The sequence below is a fragment of the Temnothorax nylanderi genome, unplaced genomic scaffold (assembly GCF_030848795.1).
Source record: "Temnothorax nylanderi isolate EJ_2023f unplaced genomic scaffold, tnyl_v1.0 TNYL_tig0535_pilon, whole genome shotgun sequence".
Classification (NCBI taxonomy): domain Eukaryota; kingdom Metazoa; phylum Arthropoda; class Insecta; order Hymenoptera; family Formicidae; genus Temnothorax; species Temnothorax nylanderi.
In genome coordinates, this window is record NW_027249597.1 from 100,288 (window position 1) to 120,630 (window position 20,343).

General features: G+C 32.8%; 1 protein-coding gene across 1 annotated transcript; it reads right to left on the reverse strand.

The window, feature by feature from the left end:
- Nucleotides 1–5,266: 5,266 nt before the first annotated feature.
- On the reverse strand, nt 5,267–9,792 carry LOC139783729 (uncharacterized). The gene has a single exon (XM_071722868.1). The coding sequence runs from the start codon at nt 9,663–9,665 to the stop codon at nt 8,310–8,312; it is 1,356 nt and encodes a 451-aa protein (XP_071578969.1). The 5' UTR covers nt 9,666–9,792; the 3' UTR covers nt 5,267–8,309.
- Nucleotides 9,793–20,343: the final 10,551 nt, after the last annotated feature.

A 20,343-nucleotide genomic window follows, 5' to 3' on the forward strand; every position in this document is an offset into this window, starting at 1 on the left:
GTGAAAATTCGATTCAGGGGTTTAGGCTGGGCGTTGATGAGTGAGTGAATGAGTCAGGACATCTTCCTTTATATCTTAAAACTCCCTGGAATATTCAATATAAATTTAAAAAAAATAACGATGAGATTTCGCTCGATAAAACAATAGCAATATAAATACAAAAAACGGCCAATTTCGAGCACTTCAAGATGTTAAAAATGTATTAAATAATTTCGAAGTATACAATCAGTCGACGTTTCGGCCTAACGTGGCCTTTTTCAGGACATTAAAATTCTAACCGGTAAACGCATTACAAAACTCTTCTTCGCTTACATTAAATGAATCAAATCACAAACGTTAATATTTAAAATATTTAGATCTCGCCGAGGTATGTGGAGAATTGGTCATAATGAAGTCAGAAGTAATAATCAAGAGTTCGTCAAGTTATCCGCCGATTCACTTTGTCGCACGTACCGTCTTAGTGGCAACTAAACCGAAAGTTAAACATTTATGAAATAACCACTAAATTAATAATTGAGTCTCAACTCGCGACAATCAAACTCACATAAGCGGTCAACCAACAACGACGTGGGTGAATTCCTTCCATCACATCTCAAAAGCGTGTGTTCGTCGCAAAAGATAACAGACGACTGAGGCAATACTCGCATCGCAAGGGCACAATAACCCATAGTTAATGTTGTTAGAAAACAATTAAGATAAACGATACAAAATATCGAAATAAGCATCGTTCAATAGTTCCGTGTCATTGTTTAAATTTATACCATTTTTCTGCTCTTTAATATGAATCATTTCAGCAGTCAATCTCTTTTTATAATTATGTTCGATTTCTAAGATGCGTGCATTATCCCAGTCAAAAGAATGATTAAATTTTGTGGAATGCTCTGAGACAACCGAATGTTTTGACGCGTCCAATCTGATATTATTTTTATGTTCTCTTAATCTGGTTTGTAATTGCCTCTTGCCGGGATTACGATGAATTTAACGTAACGGGACGCGACGGACGCGAAGTAACGTAACGTGAACTTAAGAAATTACGATCGCCGTAACGTGAAGCAGCGTGCATTTCAGAAATGATTTGACAGCTTGGTGTGAATAGAAGGTTCGTTGTCATTCTCGTTGGTAGTTCCTGCTTGGTAATTCTAAATGAATTCTGCTATAAGGCATTATCAGTGTTTTAATTTAATTTTGGCCGGATATTTGTATCTTCAACTGCGGAAGAAGAAACGAGTACGAACCGTTGGTGTGAGAGAGATTTTTCGGAGAAGAACCCAGTTTGGTGATGGACATAATTTACTTGAAGAACTCCGTTTCCGTGATCCACTCTTTTTTTTTTATTTACACAAGGATGAATGTCGAAAGGTAAGATTAATGATTGTCTAGTACAAAATATAATCATTTTACAAATTAATGTCTGCTTTCCTACATTCTGGTACCTCTTGATCTTGCTTGGTCTACTGATAAAGAAGCGCGAAAGATAAATATTTTTTCTGGCACAGAGTTTATTTTTACAAATTATATGTTCGCTTTCTTAGATTCGAGAAACCAGAATGTAGGAAAGCAGACATTAATTTGTAAAAATGATTATATTTTGTACTAGACAATCATTAAATCTTACCTTTCGACATTCATCCTTGTGTAAATAAAAAAAAGAGTGGATCACGGAAACGGAGTTCTTCAAGTAAATTATGTCCATCACCAAACTGGGTTCTTCTCCGAAAAATCTCTCTCACACCAACGGTTCGTACTCGTTTCTTCTTCCGCAGTTGAAGATACAAATATCCGGCCAAAATTAAATTAAAACACTGATAATGCCTCATAGCAGAATTCATTTAGAATTACCAAGCAGGAACTACCAACGAGAATGACAACGAACCTTCTATTCACACCAAGCTGTCAAATCATTTCTGAAATGCACGCTGCTTCACGTTACGGCGATCGTAATTTCTTAAGTTCACGTTACGTTACTTCGCGTCCGTCGCGTCCCGTTACGTTAAATTCATCGTAATCCCGGCTTTAGTCTGACCGACGTAAGAGGCATCACAATTCTTGCAGCAGATTTTGTAAATTACGTCATTGTTAGAAAAATGGGCATTCTTATCTTTCTGGACCTTAATAATATTACTGAGCTTATTTAGAATACGATATCCCATCAAATTCTCTGATTTATTAACCACTGAGGCAATAACTTCGGAAGTAGATTTTAAATAAGGTATAACAATGAAACTTTTCTTTTGTTGCGTACATTCCAAATCATTACTCGTGTTACTCCTCTGTATCGATTGAAGTTTCTTCAGCCTTTTGTTAATATGTAAGAATAGAAAATGGGGTTTTCGAGATATTCAAATTTTTGTGTTTTTTTACTTTATTAGTTTAAAATTATTATTATAAAAATTTGGAGTAATTTTTTTTTAAACTATGATCTAAATAGCGTATTTTATGTTCAATGAATTTTTTTCTTAGACGTTGTCTAATAGACGAAAAAATTCATTAAAAATTTTGCAGTCATTTTGCGCAGGCTCTATTTCGGAAACGCTACATTTATTATAGAAACGATCTTACATGGGTATAGTACTCGTAAAGACCTGTTAAAAAACGAGCAGCCATCAAAAATAAAAAGGTCGAAGTTTGACCCCTTGCGAATTGGCGTGGAATGCCCCATATATATGATTATATGTGATTATATATGAAATTTGGTGCTTTATATAAAATTATATATGGGTCCATATATATATCATTATATATGGGCATATATAATTCCAAATATAACTAGATATGAACAATAGATCATATATGCACTCATGTATGGATACATATAAGATTCATATGGAAGTATATATAACCTTATACGATTATATATGATTATATATAATTATACAGGCGATTAAAATATATTTAAATATATATAAATGTTTCATATACAATTTGACATGATTGTATATGAGTTCATATAATTTACATATAAATTATATATAAGAAGTATATAGATAAGAGGGGGCGGCAGTGTGGTCTAGTGGTAGAGCGCTAGACTCGTAATCTGAGGAACCAGGTTCGAGTCCACTAGAGCCATGTAAACATGGAAAGTTTTTTCCGAAAGCTGCGCCCTCCGTGCAAGATAGGCTCTTGTGCGGAGCAAACTGGGCTCCGTCTTTCGGAAAGAGACGTTAAGCCGTTGGTCCAAAGGGTTAAGTGAGAGGAGAAGGGTAGTATTGGATGAGAATTGAATAAAGGGTTGGGAACGTCCCTACAAAACGCCTTGCAACCCTGAGGGGAGTCAATAAACGTATTTATCTTATTTTTATATAATATAATAATTATTATAAACTATTTGATCATTAATATGCATCAAAATTCGAGAAAATATTTTTTGCAAGATTAATAAAGTATTTTGCTTTACCCAACATATCCCACATTACCCTTCCAAAATCTACCTTCGAATAAATTGATATAACATTGAACTTATTAGATAAATAAACGAAATTTGTTAAGAACACGTTATAAAAAATATTTGATATTACAACTCAGCGAAAACTTAGTCCAGTTATCTTTAATAGTTTTCAAGTTAGGGATTATTTGAGTCAGTTAAAGAACAAAATCGGATAAAAAATTTTCAAGACTCTAAAAGTTTTAAAAACAATTTTCACATATTCTTTATATTCTTGTTTAAACACCTGCTAATTATCATAGAACCACTATTAAGAGTTTTTATTTTAAAATTAATTATATGACAATGCAACAAGTTTGTGCTTTATTAAAACAGTGCAGCTATTTGTGTCGGATGAGAGACTATTTGAGTTACTTTGTTTTTTTTAATGTAATTATGATAGATTATAAGATACTTAATAAAACAGAATGTAAATTGCTTCTAAACATTTAATTACAAAAATACAAAAATTATCATTAAAATTTTATCAAAAAACAATACACACAAAAACTTATTTTATATTTTAAATCAACATATTATAAGACTTTACAAAATAAAAACATTATCTATAAAAACATAAAAAATTAATGTTTGTGACAATAAAAAGTTAAAGAACTGAAATAATTAAATAAAACATTTTTATTTATTTATTTTATTTTGTTTTTGAACACACCTCCCACACACAGTTTTCTTTCTACAGCTCCAACACAGATTTCACGATACCAGATCTTACACTTTTGACATGATATCCATTCATTTTTTTTAGTTGGATGTGCAACATCGAATTCTGACCGCAGAAACCACACGCAGTACTATCGTTATCTTCTTCATCGGAGGAATCATTTCGTCTTTTTAGTTTTAGAAGTTTTTTTTACCTTTAATTGTAGGTTTCTCTTGGATATTATTGCTCACACTAATATTTTCTAATTTTAGATTCTTTTTAGCACGACTTTCAATAATGTTTTCATATGAATTAGTTACCCAAAAATAGCCCCAGAAATCCGACTCAAATAGCCCCGAGTTAGCAATATTGCAGTTTATTTTGAAAATGGAAACTGTATTGCGTCAACTTCTATACAATACAATACAATAACTTAACGTCCAATAAATATCACGAAAGGTTATGTAAATAACTAATTTAGTATAGAAATTTTAACTTTTATGAGTGAAAAATTATACAGTAAGTATAAACAAAAGCATGCGTCATTCCTACCTTGCTATGTATAAACACAGTATAAGTAAGAACAGTAGGTTCACTCCCCTAAAAAGTTGGTAAATGAATATGGCGACTCGCACAATCAATAACATGGCGGCTGTCATCTGACAGTTCATTTGGTTAGATACATCGGCGCGTCAGTTGTATTGTATTTGTATTTATTTAAAAAAAATTTTAAAATAAAATCATAATGAGTAATAAAAGTGGTTATCGATGTGTATTTAAAGATTGTGGGATCAAAGGAAACTTTATTCCGATTTCCGAAAGATTCAGAAAGGTACGTATAATATTCATTATGACAAATACATGAATATACATAAATACGTTAAATACACATAAATACATAAATACATTAACACATTAATACATAAATAAATATGCTATTTGTATATTATGTAATAAGATACATAATCAATAAATACATTTAAAAAAAATTAATACATAAATATATTAATACATTATTAATATATTAAGACTTGAATGCATTAAATATATTTATGTATTAATTTTTTCAAATGTATTTATTTATTATGTATCTTATTACATAATATACGTGTTTAAAATGCACTAGCTCGCGCAGAAGCCAGATCTTATGATTTAATGAAGGAAGCTAAAAACAATACAAAATGGATGGTTCAGAGATTGTGTATTCGATTTAGTTCGCAATTCAATGTACTTACTCGCAGAAAAGTAGTCGTATAATAAACATAAAGAGAGATATTCAGATATCATACATAAAAGTACGCTGTATCAAAGATAATGAAAAAGAAATTATTAGTAAAGAAACAATCCTTTCTTTCGAAATGTTTTAAGAAACACGGTGGAATTCACCATTGTAAACTTATATCCAACAAAAGATTCTTTGGAAGAAAAGTATCATCTCTGAATAGTCATATATCGCCATTCGTAATTTAGTACAGTGTAGCTCAACTTAATTATATCAAAGAAAGAATCGTTTATATCAAACATATGAAATATCATACAAGAGAATATTATCACACAAATACATGAAATAATCATTGAAGTAATGCGTCAACCTTTTTTTATTCATAACATAATCCTCATTGGCATAATAATAATCAATAGAGAATTTATCTATTGCTTCGTAAAGAAACTCTTTTTACGTGATTAAAGAATGAATAAAGACAAGATAAGTTGAGTAACTTATTCTGACTAATAGTAATAATATGCCTTCTGTCTATAGATTGACACATTAATTCTGAAGCAAAGAAACAATATGCAAAAGTAAGGATTCGCCGAATAGTCCGATTCAGATCACAATAGAATAATTATATCTTAAGATATTGTCATTTAGTAATCGAACGATTATCTTAATAACGCAGAAAACGTTAGTTATAACGCGTCTCGAATTACTACGAATGCACATACAATATTGAATACAAGTAACGAGTGTAATTACGCTTCTCGTTTATATCCTAATTAAAGACTATCGAATGATACAAGAGCAAATGTAACGCAGAATTCAATGAACTTATAGCTTTAGAACGTTATCTTGAAAGAATGCATTTAGAGATTTACAATAGTCGTTTGTTATTGAAATGGTTGCAACCACACAAAAAGAGAGAATTTAAAGGAATCTATACTGAGCTCAGTGTTCTCAATAATGAGTAATCAAATACGCAGAGTCGACTCATTTTTCTCAAAGATGAAAAAGCATCTCTTTTAATAAGAGCTCTCGACTTATCTGTAACCAATGATCGGATAGTTGAATAGACCATACGGTCATTGCAACGTTAGACGTAAATCTAACACCGTCCTCGTTATGATCACTGATTAAATGAAATGAATGTAATTTGTTACCTTAACACTGTCGTTAATCAGAATTACTTCCTCGTTTGATTAGTCGGATTGACTAAGCTCAAAAAAAGAGCACTCTCTCAATTGTAGAAAATGATGTCTTCCTTCATAATCGAGAGGACATTCCAGAACGTTTCGATTGCGTCGTAGTTTTCCGTCTCTCTCTCTCTTTATCTGAAGTCCGGTATAATAGCAGATTCTCAATGATCAATGTGATGCAGCTGGTCTCTCAACGTATTAGAACCCGATAGAAATTAATTATCGGTTAATCTACGACTCGTTAATACTGTACGTATTACAAAAGACGGTGAAGCTACAATGAACTTAACTGACGATCCGTCGTAGAAGACGTTCGGAACGAGAATGGCTGCTCGCCGTGCTGCCCGCACGAACACGCCCGTGCCCGCATGCGCATTGATACACGCTCGACCGTAAGCGGTCCCCGGGCCGCCACGCGGTCTTCGTCGCGCGCATTGATACATTATGACGCGTAAAGCGGTAGCTATAGCTATTACTATAGTCATCTATGAAAGCTCTTTCTTATTAAATATAAGTCCGATTCTATAAATACACAATCTCTGAACTGACCTTACTTTATCTTTAAACATTCCGCCCGCCTTCGCCAACGTAGTTGGCGAATTAACTACAAAGTATCAGTACTGATAGGGAGAAGACAAAGTTTGGTAATTGGTCTTTGTAATTCCGAAATCTGAGTACGCACCGTAACAACTCCAGCATGGCCATCTTGACCAGGATGTGTCTGAACAACTCTACCTAAAGGCCACTTTGATTGGGGATATCGCTCATCAACCACTAAAACTAATGAACTCTCTATTGACAGATGAAATAGTTTTGTTTCACTTTTATACCGTACAGTATCTCCTTCTGAGTTTTTGCAGTAAGAGAACCATCATATAGTCCACTCTTCAACCAACTGAGCTATCGAAGTTGTTATGCTTTCCGCTTATAAGCTGGTCGCAAGGACCAAGCCTAGCAAGGCTTACACCCTTCAAATTCGTACAGCAATCACTCGAAAGAGTTGAACAAATACCTCTACGAAACGTGAAACGCTTGTAAGCTGCTATGAAAGTCTCTGTCGTATAATCCGTAACCAATTCTAACTGTATAGCCGACGTGGAAAAACAAGTGAATTGAGCTATATAAACTTTGTAGGTCTTGGCATTCCTACCTCTCCATGTTTTTTATGATAAACGGACCTGCATAATCCACTCCTGAATGTTCAAAGGGTCGTGAAGGCGTTATTCTTTCAACGGGTAACTGACCCATAACCTGTTGTGCCCGCTCCTGGCGGTTTCTAGTACATACGACACATTTAATGATGAATGATCGAAAGACAAAGCGACCGCCTATTATCCAATAATTGTTTCTTATAAACTACAATGTATCCTGAACTCCTCCATGAAAAGTACGAGCATGAGCTTCAGTTATAACTAAAGTAGAAAGAATAGAATCCCTAGGTAATATGTAAGGATGCTTAGCATTTTCGGACAGAAATGATCGCTCAAGACGACCTCCTACTCTAAGTAGTCCATCTTTATCGAGTCGTGAAGTGAGTTTCAAAAGGGGCATTTGATTTCGGCAAGTCTTTACCGTCTGCCAAAGTCTTAATCTCATAGAAAAAGTATGCCTGTTGAACAGTCTTGATCCAAAACTAAACAAAATAGAATGAGACGTGATTCCTCTATTGGGTGGAATATATTCTAAAACATCAGGGTGATTGATCATCCATTTCTTCAGTAGGAAACCGCCCGCCATGCAGAGCTGATCCAAATGAGCAACCTTCCTTTATCTAATCTAGTAGAGATATTGTAATGTAACAAGTTAGCTTTGTCCTTACTCGCTAGCCGAATTGGACTGAACAGATGATTCCGACTTTTGTTGAGACTCGGATCCTACTTCATCAGTAGTGGATGAAAATTCCTCTCTATGTATAGTCGTATGATGCTTCTTTCCACATTTCTTACAACGTTTAACTACCTTGCAGTTAGCTACTCGATGCTTCCTCAAACAGTTGTAACACAATTGATGTTTAACTATGAGTGCCAACCTCTGAGCAACAGTCTCATCAACATACTGAGGACATTTGACTACATAATGTTCGCCCTCGCAAATTGAACAACCTAAAGTATTAGACGAAGAAGCCTCATCTGACTCTTGTTGATGATGCACGTTTGCAGCAGTCTTCGGATGTTGTTGAGCAACTTTTTCACCTCGACATTTCTCGTAAGCCTGTAGTGAGAAAAGACGAGTAACCAAAAACTCAATAAGCTCCTTCCATGACGGAGGGATCTTTGAAGAACCCAGTGTACTTTCCCACGCTTTCACCGATTCCGAGTCTAACCTTTGTACTGTGGCGTATACGAAAACATCATCCCACGTTTCTACTGGACGTTGTAGTGTTTCTAAAGTTCTATGAATTTGAAGAACAGTGGTATACAAATGTTCCAAATCGTTTGAAGATTCCTTTGTCATTGACTTTAAATTAAATAAGGAATGTAATGCCGTATGAACCTGAAGTCGAGGATTATCGTAAAACGATACTAACGATTCCCACGCTTTTGAGAAGTTCTCAGCTGTAAGTGTAGTATTCTGTATCAAATGCGATGCTGTACCTGTTAAACTCGTCTTCAAATATTGCAACTTCTCGACTGCTGTCAAAGACTTACTAGACAAAACTAGAGAAGCGAACAAGTCTCTATAATTAAGCCATTTCGAAGGATTGCCATCAAATTTTGGAATTTCTATACGCGGAAGTCTCGCATATTGAGAACCATTTGACGTTGGAATCTTATAGGGCAAAGATTGATTCGACGAAGAACCTGCTGCAACGGGTTGCTCTACACTTATACTGGCTCTTGGTGCTACTGATGGCTCTACATTTTGACTATCCTTTATCCTTTCAACAGCTGCTAAGTAACACATATGTGTGTCTGCTTGTGTTTTCTCAGTGAAATATGAATGAGATAGGATCATTAATCTTTCTTCCTTTTCAAGTCTAGTGATTTTTGTTAGAATAGCGTCATGATTTCTATTAAACTTAGTCCAAAGATCAGCCAAGGTTACTAAGTAACTATCTATCCTTTGTTTCGTAATGATCGGTGATCCTGAACTGACAAAACTATCATAAGCGTTTGCTAAAAAATGACTCGCTAGTAGTTGTTGATTGATACTGTGAATTATAGAGTCCATTATTACTAACAACTGAATTTACTTTCTTTAAACTCGAAATGACTAAGGCGAAATGCTTGCAAGATTTCACTGAAATAGTGTTAGCGCTTCCTTATCCGGACGTTTAGTAACGACAATAACAGTCAAAATGAAAATAAACTTCTGAATCAGTATTTAATTCTGTGAATGAATATCCGGAATCACAATATTATCCGGCTCGAAGGACCAATGTTTAAAATGCACTAGCTCGCGCAGAAGCCAGATCTTATGATTTAATGAAGGAAGCTAAAAACAATACAAAATGGATGGATCAGAGATTGTGTATTCGATTTAGTTCGCAATTCAATGTACTTACTCGCAGAAAAGTAGTCGTATAATAAACATAAAGAGAGATATTCAGATATCATACATAAAAGTACGCTGTATCAAAGATAATGAAAAAGAAATTATTAGTAAAGAAACAATCCTTTCTTTCGAAATGTTTTAAGAAACACGGTGGAATTCACCATTGTAAACTTATATCCAACAAAAGATTCTTTGGAAGAAAAGTATCATCTCTGAATAGTCATATATCGCCATTCGTAATTTAGTACAGTGTAGCTCAACTTAATTATATCAAAGAAAGAATCGTTTATATCAAACATATGAAATATCATACAAGAGAATATTATCACACAAATACATGAAATAATCAAATACGAAGAGTCGACTCGTTTATCTCAAAGATGAAAAAGCATCTCTTTTAATAAGAGCTCTCGACTTATCTGTAACCAATGATCGGATAGTTGAATAGACCATACGGTCATTGCAACGTTAGACGTAAATCTAACACCGTCCTCGTTATGATCACTGATTAAATGAAATGAATGTAATTCGTTACCTTAACACTGTCGTTAATCAGAATTACTTCCTCGTTTGATTAGTCGGATTGACTAAGCTCAAAAAAAGAGCACTCTCTCAATTGTAGAAAATGATGTCTTCCTTCATAATCGAGAGGACATTCCAGAACGTTTCGATTGCGTCGTAGTTTTCCGTCTCTTTCTCTTTCTCTGAAGTCCGGTATAATAGCAGATTCTCGATGATCAATGTGATGCAGCTGGTCTCTCGACGTATTAGAACCCGATAGAAATTAATTATCGGTTAATCTACGACTCGTTAATACTGTACGTATTACAAAAGACGGTGAAGCTACAATGAACTTAACTGACGATCCGTCGTAGAAGACGTTCGGAACGAGAATGGCTGCTCGCCGTGCTGCCCGCACGAACACGCCCGTGCCCGCATGCGCATTGATACACGCTCGACCGTAAGCGGTCCCCGGGCCGCCACGCGGTCTTCGTCGCGCGCATTGATACATTATGACGCGTAAAGCGGTAGCTATAGCTATTACTATAGTCATCTATGAAAGCTCTTTCTTATTAAATATAAGTCCGAGTCTATAAATACACAATCTCTGAACTGACCTTACTTTATCTTTAAACAATACGAATAGCATATTTATTTATGTATTAAAGTGTTAATGTATTTATGTATTTATGTGTATTTAATGTATTTATGTATTCATGTATTTGTTATAATGAATACGTACCTTTCTGAATCTTTCATAAATCAGAATAGTTTCCTTTGATCCCACAATCTTTAAATACATATCGATAACCACTTTTATTACTCATTATGATTTTATTTAAAAAAAATTTTTAAATAAATACAAATACAATACGCGCCGATACATATATAAATACAATAATAAAAATATGCTATTTGAATATTATGTAATAAGATAATAAATAAATAAATACATAAAAAAATTAATACATAAATAAAATGAATAAAATATACATGAATAAAATGTGTCGTGACATTTTTGTTTCGAATATTTAATTAATATGTAAATTCTTATATTTTTTTCATTTCTTATATAATTATCACAAGCGGTTTCTATTATTCAAATAAAAAGCGCATGTATTTTTTACTTATGTGCATGTGTTGTGACATTTTTGCTTCAAATATTTAATTAATATATATTTCTTATATTTTTTTTCATCTTATACAATTATCAAGCGGTTTCTAGTAAGCGGTTGAAATAAAACACGCTCGCACAACCAACATTATGGCGGACGTTTGCCACGAAGAACAAAGGCTTCGACACGGAGTGAACCTACTGTTCTTACTTATACTGTGGTATAAATCCCAATTCCACAAAAATAATGTAACGAACACCTCTCACTTCTATGGATGCAACTGAACTAATAAAAAACTTATAAACAATACACTGCTATGTTTTTAAAAACGCACGTGTGCATAGATAGCGTGCAGTATAAACATAAGCCGGTATTCATAGTCAGTTCTTATCAAGAGACACGGTAGTGTCTCGTGCCAAGTACACGCGGAGCGAGACCGACCGTGACTCTTTTACGCGACGCGACGGGTTGCGAGTACCCAAGATGTTGAGATCTCGATAACGAGTAAACGGATCAAGTTCTAAGTAGGCTTGATCGATAGCTTGGGGTCGACTTTGGGGGGGTATCTCCTATAATATTTTCCGCTACGTGCCCTACGAGCGGAGATATTGTGACGCAAAGTCCAAATATGAAAATTTTTATTAAGATACGTCTACGTCAACGCTCTCAATTCATTATAACATACATGTAACAAACAGATAACAGAGAAATGTCGCTTTCACTTTTTCGACACTGGCGGCGCAGGTATCGCCAGTTTCGATATTGCGCGCGTATTTCGATCGATCTAGTAGGTAAATTAAATTAGGTCGATAGACTTATCGGTCAGGAGGAAGATTTCTATTTAGGTAAATTAGGTATATATATATAATACATATTGAGTCAATTGCTTCATGTTTATCTGGAGAGATTTCGTATCCTTACATCGTATTACCACCGCTGCCGGAAAAGAAGGAACCCTACGCTTGGCAGAAAGTGCCGCTAGGGAATTTTTAAGTCGATTCTTATAAATCAAGCTTGAATTCGATGTCTAGGTATCCTAGGTTGCCGATGACGAGGTCCAGATAGTGCGCTTCATAGTTTTCGGTGTCCAGGTGTAATAATACGTTGAATTCGATGTCTAGGTGTCCCACGTTGCCGATGACGAGGTCCACATAGTGCGCTCCGTAGTTTTCGGTGTCTACGTGTATTAATACCTTGAAATTGATGTCTAGGTGTCCCAGGTTGCTGATGACGAGGTCCAGATAGCGCGCTCCGTAGTTTTCGGTGTCTAGGTGTAATAATACCTCGAATTCGATGTCTACGTGTCCCAGGTTGCCGATGACGAGGTTCACATAGTGCGCTTTGTAGTTTTTGGTGTCTAGGTGTATTAATAACTTTAAATCTGAATGTAGGACACGTAGATATCGAATTCAAGGTATTAATACACGTAGACACCGAAAACTACGGAGCGCACTATGTGGACCTCGTCATCGGCAACGTGGGACACCTAGACATCGAATTCAACGTATTATTACACCTGGACACCGAAAACTATGGAGCGCACTATCTGGAACCCGTCATCGGCAACCTGGAACACGTGGACATCGAATTCAAGGTATTAATACACCTGGACACCGAAAACTGGAGCGCACTATGTGGACCTCGTTATCGGCAACCTGGGACACCTAGACATCAAATTCAAGCTTGATTCATAAGAATCGACTTAAAAATTCCCTAGCGGCAGAATTAAAATTATGTCATGACATAATAAAAATCCGCTGAATTAAAATTATGTCTAGACATAATAAAAATTGGACGAATAATAGTAACCTTTCGAAAGTAGAGGTTTTAAGCTTGAAATTTAAATTTTATTCATTTTTAACAAAGTTACCGCTGCTCGAGTTTTGCCTATTTTTCAAGATAAATTTAGTGTTCCTTCAATTTTTGTGAGAAATGTATAATTTACTTTTACTTAAATATTATTAATTTTTATGTATTTGTTGTTATTGCTAATTTTGTGAATAATTAAAAAATAAAAAATAAAAATGTTTTGCAGATCCTTGCTTAACACTACAAAATAGGTGATATCAGTACAAAATTACCTTTTTCAAAAAAGGTAAAAAAAAGTGCCAAGTACACGCAATGTATTTTGTAAATTCAATCGAAAAATTATCTCACAAAATTGTCTCACAAAAATTGTCTCACAAAATTGTCTCACAAAATTGTCTCACAAAAATTGTCTCACAAAATTGTCTCACAAAAATTGTCTCACAAAATTATTAAATTACAAAATTGTTATTTTATTCAATCCAAGTGATATCTACCTCGAAAAAACCTAAATAACAAGTGGTATCTATTTAAAAAAAAATACGTGAAATTATTTAATACTGCGCCAATTACAAAGAGAGAATATATATATATACCTTAACAAAATTATTTTTATATCACGAAATTGCGTTACCAAACTCAATCCAAGTGATATATACCTTAACAAAATTATATCACAAAATTGTTTTACCTAACTCAACCTAAGTGATATGTTATTTCAAAAAAATATATGAAATCTTTAAATTACGCCAACTACAAAGAGAATATATATATTGCTTTGAAAAATAATTGTAGTGCAACTACTCTTAAAAAATAAAACAAAATTGTGTTACCTAACTCAACCCAAGTGGTATGTATCTTTGTATTCCTGAGGATCTTTCTATCAACCCAAGTGGTAGTAGTTTTAATTCTCCTTGATAAAATTATAATATTACAAAGAATCATTTAATCATTTTAATCACAAAGAATTAAAGAGGTAACATTATAAAATAAAAATATTTAATTAAAATAAAATAAATAAATTTTTCTTGTAAAAAACTTGGCGCTGCTTTTTAAGATTAATCTAGACAAACTTGCATAGGTGCATAAGCATATGCATAAAGAGATGGATTGGTCTATTTCCTTTTGCACATATATATGAACCAATCAATTTCTTACGCTTATGTTTATGCGCGATGCAAATTTGTCTGGATAGACTTTAAAAAAGCAGCGCCAAGTTTTTTACAAGAAAAATTTATTTATTTTATTTTAATTAAATATTTTTATTTTATAATGTTACCTCTTTAATTCTTTGTGATTAAAATGATTAAATGATTCTTTGTAATATTATAATTTTATCAAGGAGAATTAAAACTACTACCACTTGGGTTGATAGAAAGATCCTCAGGAATACAAAGATACATACCACTTGGGTTGAGTTAGGTAACACAATTTTGTTTTATTTTTTAAGAGTAGTTGCACTACAATTATTTTTCAAAGCAATATATATATTCTCTTTGTAGTTGGCGTAATTTAAAGATTTCATATATTTTTTTGAAATAACATATCACTTAGGTTGAGTTAGGTAAAACAATTTTGTGATATAATTTTGTTAAGGTATATATCACTTGGATTGAGTTTGGTAACGCAATTTCGTGATATAAAAATAATTTTGTTAAGGTATATATATATATTCTCTCTTTGTAATTGGCGCAGTATTAAATAATTTCACGTATTTTTTTTTAAATAGATACCACTTGTTATTTAGGTTTTTTCGAGGTAGATATCACTTGGATTGAATAAAATAACAATTTTGTAATTTAATAATTTTGTGAGACAATTTTTGTGAGACAATTTTGTGAGACAATTTTTGTGAGACAATTTTGTGAGACAATTTTTGTGAGACAATTTTGTGAGATAATTTTTCGATTGAATTTACAAAATACATTGCGTGTACTTGGCACTTTTTTTTACCTTTTTTGAAAAAGGTAATTTTGTACTGATATTTAAGACCGTCTTAAGTACAATCTTAAGATGTCATTAACCAATCACAGAGTCGTATTAGCATCTTAAGATATTACTTAAGACAGTCTTGAAATAAGATCTGATTATGAATACCGGCCTTAGATTGACCAAAAAGCCCTATGACTCAAAAAGCATCACCCTACCCTGTCTTAAAAGAAGGCTTAAGATATCCCACAATACCTACCCACACTTTCTCTAATATTTTTTGGCATTTTATTTATTTTATAAATTGGAAATAGTAGAATATATGTTGCAAAAAGTATAGACAAAAAAAGAATTATTATTTATTCTTTTTGATGATGTCAAACAAAATTATCTTCTAGATGACATTGTTCTCCCGCTTTTGTTACTTCTTATACATAAATATATTTATAAATCAATAAATTATATGTTTTATATTATTTTATTAATAATTTAACTATTGAGCTTATATTACGATGTTCATAAATTATTTTTATTGCTTGAAATATTAAATGACATGTCTTTGCTAAAGAAAAATATATAAAATATTTTTTTATAACAGTTATAGTAGCATTTTGTAAACAGAGTAATATACATAATAATGTAATAAATTTTTTCTCTAAGAAGAATGTATTTATATCACAACTAAAATAAAAACCAATATGAAAGGTATACTCGTTTTATTGAATTGATCAAAATTTTTTCAAACGGTCAAACTTCAAACTCGGTTACTAGATAGTTCGATTAGTCTTTCGCCCCTATACTCAGTTCCGACGATCGATTTGCACGTCAGAATCGCTACAAACCTCCATCAGGGTTTCCCCTGACTTCGTCCTGACCAGGCATAGTTCACCATCTTTCGGGTCCCAACGTGTACGCTCTAGGTGCGCCTCTTCTCGCGATGAGAACGAGACGCCCCGAGAGTGCAGAGCCGCATCGCGACGCGGCCCATCCTCCCTCGGTCGACAACCAGGGCCGACCTACACTTTCATTACGCCTTTAACTATCGCTAGTCCCAATGACTCGCGTACGCATGTTAGACTCCTTGGTCCGTGTTAATGAGAAATGTTGAGAAGTCAATATTTAATAAAATACAATATCTTTGAAAATATTGCGATTTTTGCAATATTTGCTTAGTACCAATTAGCTTTACAATTTCTTAAACACTATAACATATATTTCAGATGAATAAATGCTGACTTTGATGTTCTAAAAGTTGATTTTTTTGTTATAAAATTGCTCACAAGGAGGCACAAGTAAGTCTGAATAAGATTTAAATCTTTTGTGTAAAGATTAAAATGAGATACATATATCTTTATATAACTGTTCTTATACATGTTAAAAGATAAAAATCCCAAAGACACTTACAAAGAAATCAACTTTCATGTATCTAAATAGGTATATACAAGGTATCCTATTTTGAACAGTCCAGCCGCGTATCTGGAAAATTAAGGGGTAACGCCACTCTAGAATTTTCAAAAAATCGATTCTTTTTTGCTTAAACGATGCTTTAAGGAAGGTCCTTAGAAATAAGGTACACTTGGTTTCAAAGCTCGGAAAAATCTCTATTATCCCTTTTTCGTAATCCGTCTGCCGGCGCGGAATGCATCCGTGAATGTTAACTGAAACTTTAAACGCGTTTTTCTCGAAATCGCTTTTTAAAATCGGGCGGAATCAGAACTCGAACACCTTTTATCCGATTGACTTTTGAGTGAAACTTTACAATAACATTATCTTTAGAAATACGTATGGATTTTGCGATAATTTGAACAAAACTTTTTTATAAACAATTTTGTGCGAAATTTTTTAGCGAAAAATGAAACATTTTTTCCAACATGCATCATTCTTACAAAAATGATATTTCGCAATTCCCATACGTACTTCTATAGAAAATCTTATATATTTTTCAAAAATCTTTGAATTTTTGTACCAGCTCAGAAATTATAGGAGCTTCGATTCCGCCCGTTGGACGACTTCCGCAAAAAGGCACTTTGGATCAATGGCTCTGGCGCCGCCATTTTGTCAATAAAAAATTAATAAAAAAAATTTTTTTATACTTTAATATATAGATAATAAATAGAATTAAACCGATTTTCATTTATAATTATTGTATTTCTGAAAAAAATTATCAAAAATTGGCTTTTTTGGGACTCTAGAGTGGCGTTACCCCTTAAGCCTGGCAGGTAAAAATGTTTCAAACAAAAAGTATATATACTATATATAGTTTGGAATAGTTTGGAATAGTTTGGAAAGGGACAAATAATGTATAATGGATGTATTAATACATTTATCGCGGCATTAAATTCTCCACTATTGTTTTGATCGCTTTCAAAGTACAATTCAATGGTTTATTCGTAAAGAGTAGGGAAGACCGAGGCTATCTGTCTTCACTTTACGCTTTCTTCAAGTTTACTAAAAAAACTAATAAAGATATTTGGCTAAACATTTTAATGGTGTAACTTTGTTATAAAAAAAAAACATAATTAGAATCGTTAATCTTTTACCATTTTAAAGAGATAAATTTTTTAAGCAGGCAAGTCAAGCGTAGACAGATAGTCCCATATGCGGGGCTATCTGTCCACATAATAAAAAACACATTATGTATATTAATTTTTATACTTATTTATAATATTATTTATTATTAATATATAATATTGAAAAAACTGTCTAGTGAAGTAGCTGCTCGTAGGTCATTTTTTTACAGTAGCGAGTGAGAGCCCGAACAATTATTCCAAAGTCTAACGCTGTTTTTGTGAAAAGATTCTCGCTCGATTTTTATTCTTTTAATTGCTCTAAGTATAATTTTAATGGATATGTCTACCTTATCCGTCTTAAGGAAAGTCTTTCTTTTGTAGTTACGCACATTATCTATTTATAAAAAAAACAATCCGTCATTAAAGTGTGGACACATTGCCCCATCAAAAATATGACAGATAGCCCAGGCCACGTTTTTCAGTCTTTAACATGTTGCGAATTTTAGATTATGCGAAATATTATTGACGTTCTCACACCTGATAACTATATATTAATTGATAATATTATGAATTGCTTACCTTAATTTGAGTTAAACTACTGTCGCACAGCAAATTTTTCGACCGTCGAAAAATGTGATAATTGTTTTCGCTTTTCTTTTAACGTATATAGCGTCTGCGAGAAGCATCGCAAGAAAACAAACAATTTTTAAATCTCGTACGTAGAGCATTTTTAACTATTTGTTACAATGGTAGAGATGTCTGTCTCTTAAAACCTCAGATAGCAGTACTGTGGGCACATAGCCCCCGTAGACCAATAGCCCCGGTCTTTCCTATCCTTAAAAAAAAATATTCAAAATATCAAACTTCATGAAATTGATTAAATACTTTTATAATATGACAAATATGACAAATATGACTCACTTCTTATATGAGATCCAATATCATTGTGTGAAAAGGAGCCTCTAAAGAGAAAGATTTTACTCGTATGATTTAGATATAATCAATTTCTCTTATTACTTTATTTATTACTAGTTGGTTACTTGGGGCTTCGCCCGGACGGCTTTTTTTTAAACGACTTTATTTGTGTTATTACACTTGTGTTCTAGCTAATCTTATCCATCAATGCATGATTCATAAACACATACTTTTAATAGTTTTCTACGTCACCCATGAGGTACTATTATTAACGCGTTTTTTTTAGTGGTCAATACCAACTTTCCTTAATGATACTCTATATATGAGAAATATAACATGTATAACTTATACACTTTTTAGGCAAAAATCGGCAACTTTTTCACCGATTCTCGCCAAAAATTCAATACCAACCTACCTTTAATGATACTCTATCCATAAAAAAAAATTAGCAACCGGTTTACTCAAATTTTTGTGTTAATTTAACATAATATGGATGTGTTAAATGTAACACCGATACTATGTTAACATATTTTAACAGAAAGGAAATGTAATTCTGATCGTATTTGAGTTAATTATGTGTAACAATTAACAGAACTTTTATGTTGAAGTTAAGATTGTAAGATAAAATCAACACTCGTTTTTCTGTAAATTTTTATTCCCACTTCTGTTATAGAGTAAAATCAACACTCTTTTTCTGTAAATTTTAACACATGTAATAAATACGTCCAAATTGTGTTACTTTAACATATTTTTTAACTTATTTTAATAATTTTACATTTTAAATTTGTTAAGTTCAATTAACATAGCAGTCATATGTTAAATCTACACATGTATGTGTCGATTATTTTACACAAAAATTTTAACAAGGACCTTTTTTAACAAAACTACAAAAATTTTCCAACAGTGTACTTATAGGGGAGAGTGGGGGAATTGCAAACATCTAAGAGAAAAGTTAAATAAAATCGACGATTATTTATCAATTAAAGAAGTCTTTATTTTAATGATACTTCAGTTATTGGCTTTAAACTAAATAATTAATATTTATAGATTATTTATCAACGTAAACTATAATTTTAAACAAAAAGCAAAACCCGTTCGTAATTACCACAGCTACGATTCGGCATTGCTCCGCGTGCAACGCGACGGGTAACTCCAAATGGCAAGAGTTTTGCTTTTTGTTTAAAATTATAGTTTATGTTGATAATCTATAAATATTAATTTTTGTAGTTTAAAGCCAATAACTGGAGTATTATTTAAAATAAAGACTTCTATAATTAATAAATAATCGTCGATTTATTTAACTTTTCCCTTAGGTATTCGCACAATCCCCCACTCTCCCCTATAATATTAATAAAATGTTCATATATTTTAATATATTTCTACATTGCCTTAATACTAAAATCAAAAATAGAGTATTAAATTAACACATAATAGAACACTTAATTCTATTATATCTAATTTTACTTTTTTAAATAAATTACTAGTAGACCCTCAAAATTCAAAAATTGAAGAAAAAAGGAGGCTATCAGGGTCGAACGCGGATCTTAGTGCTTGATGTCAATCATTAGATTTATTTTT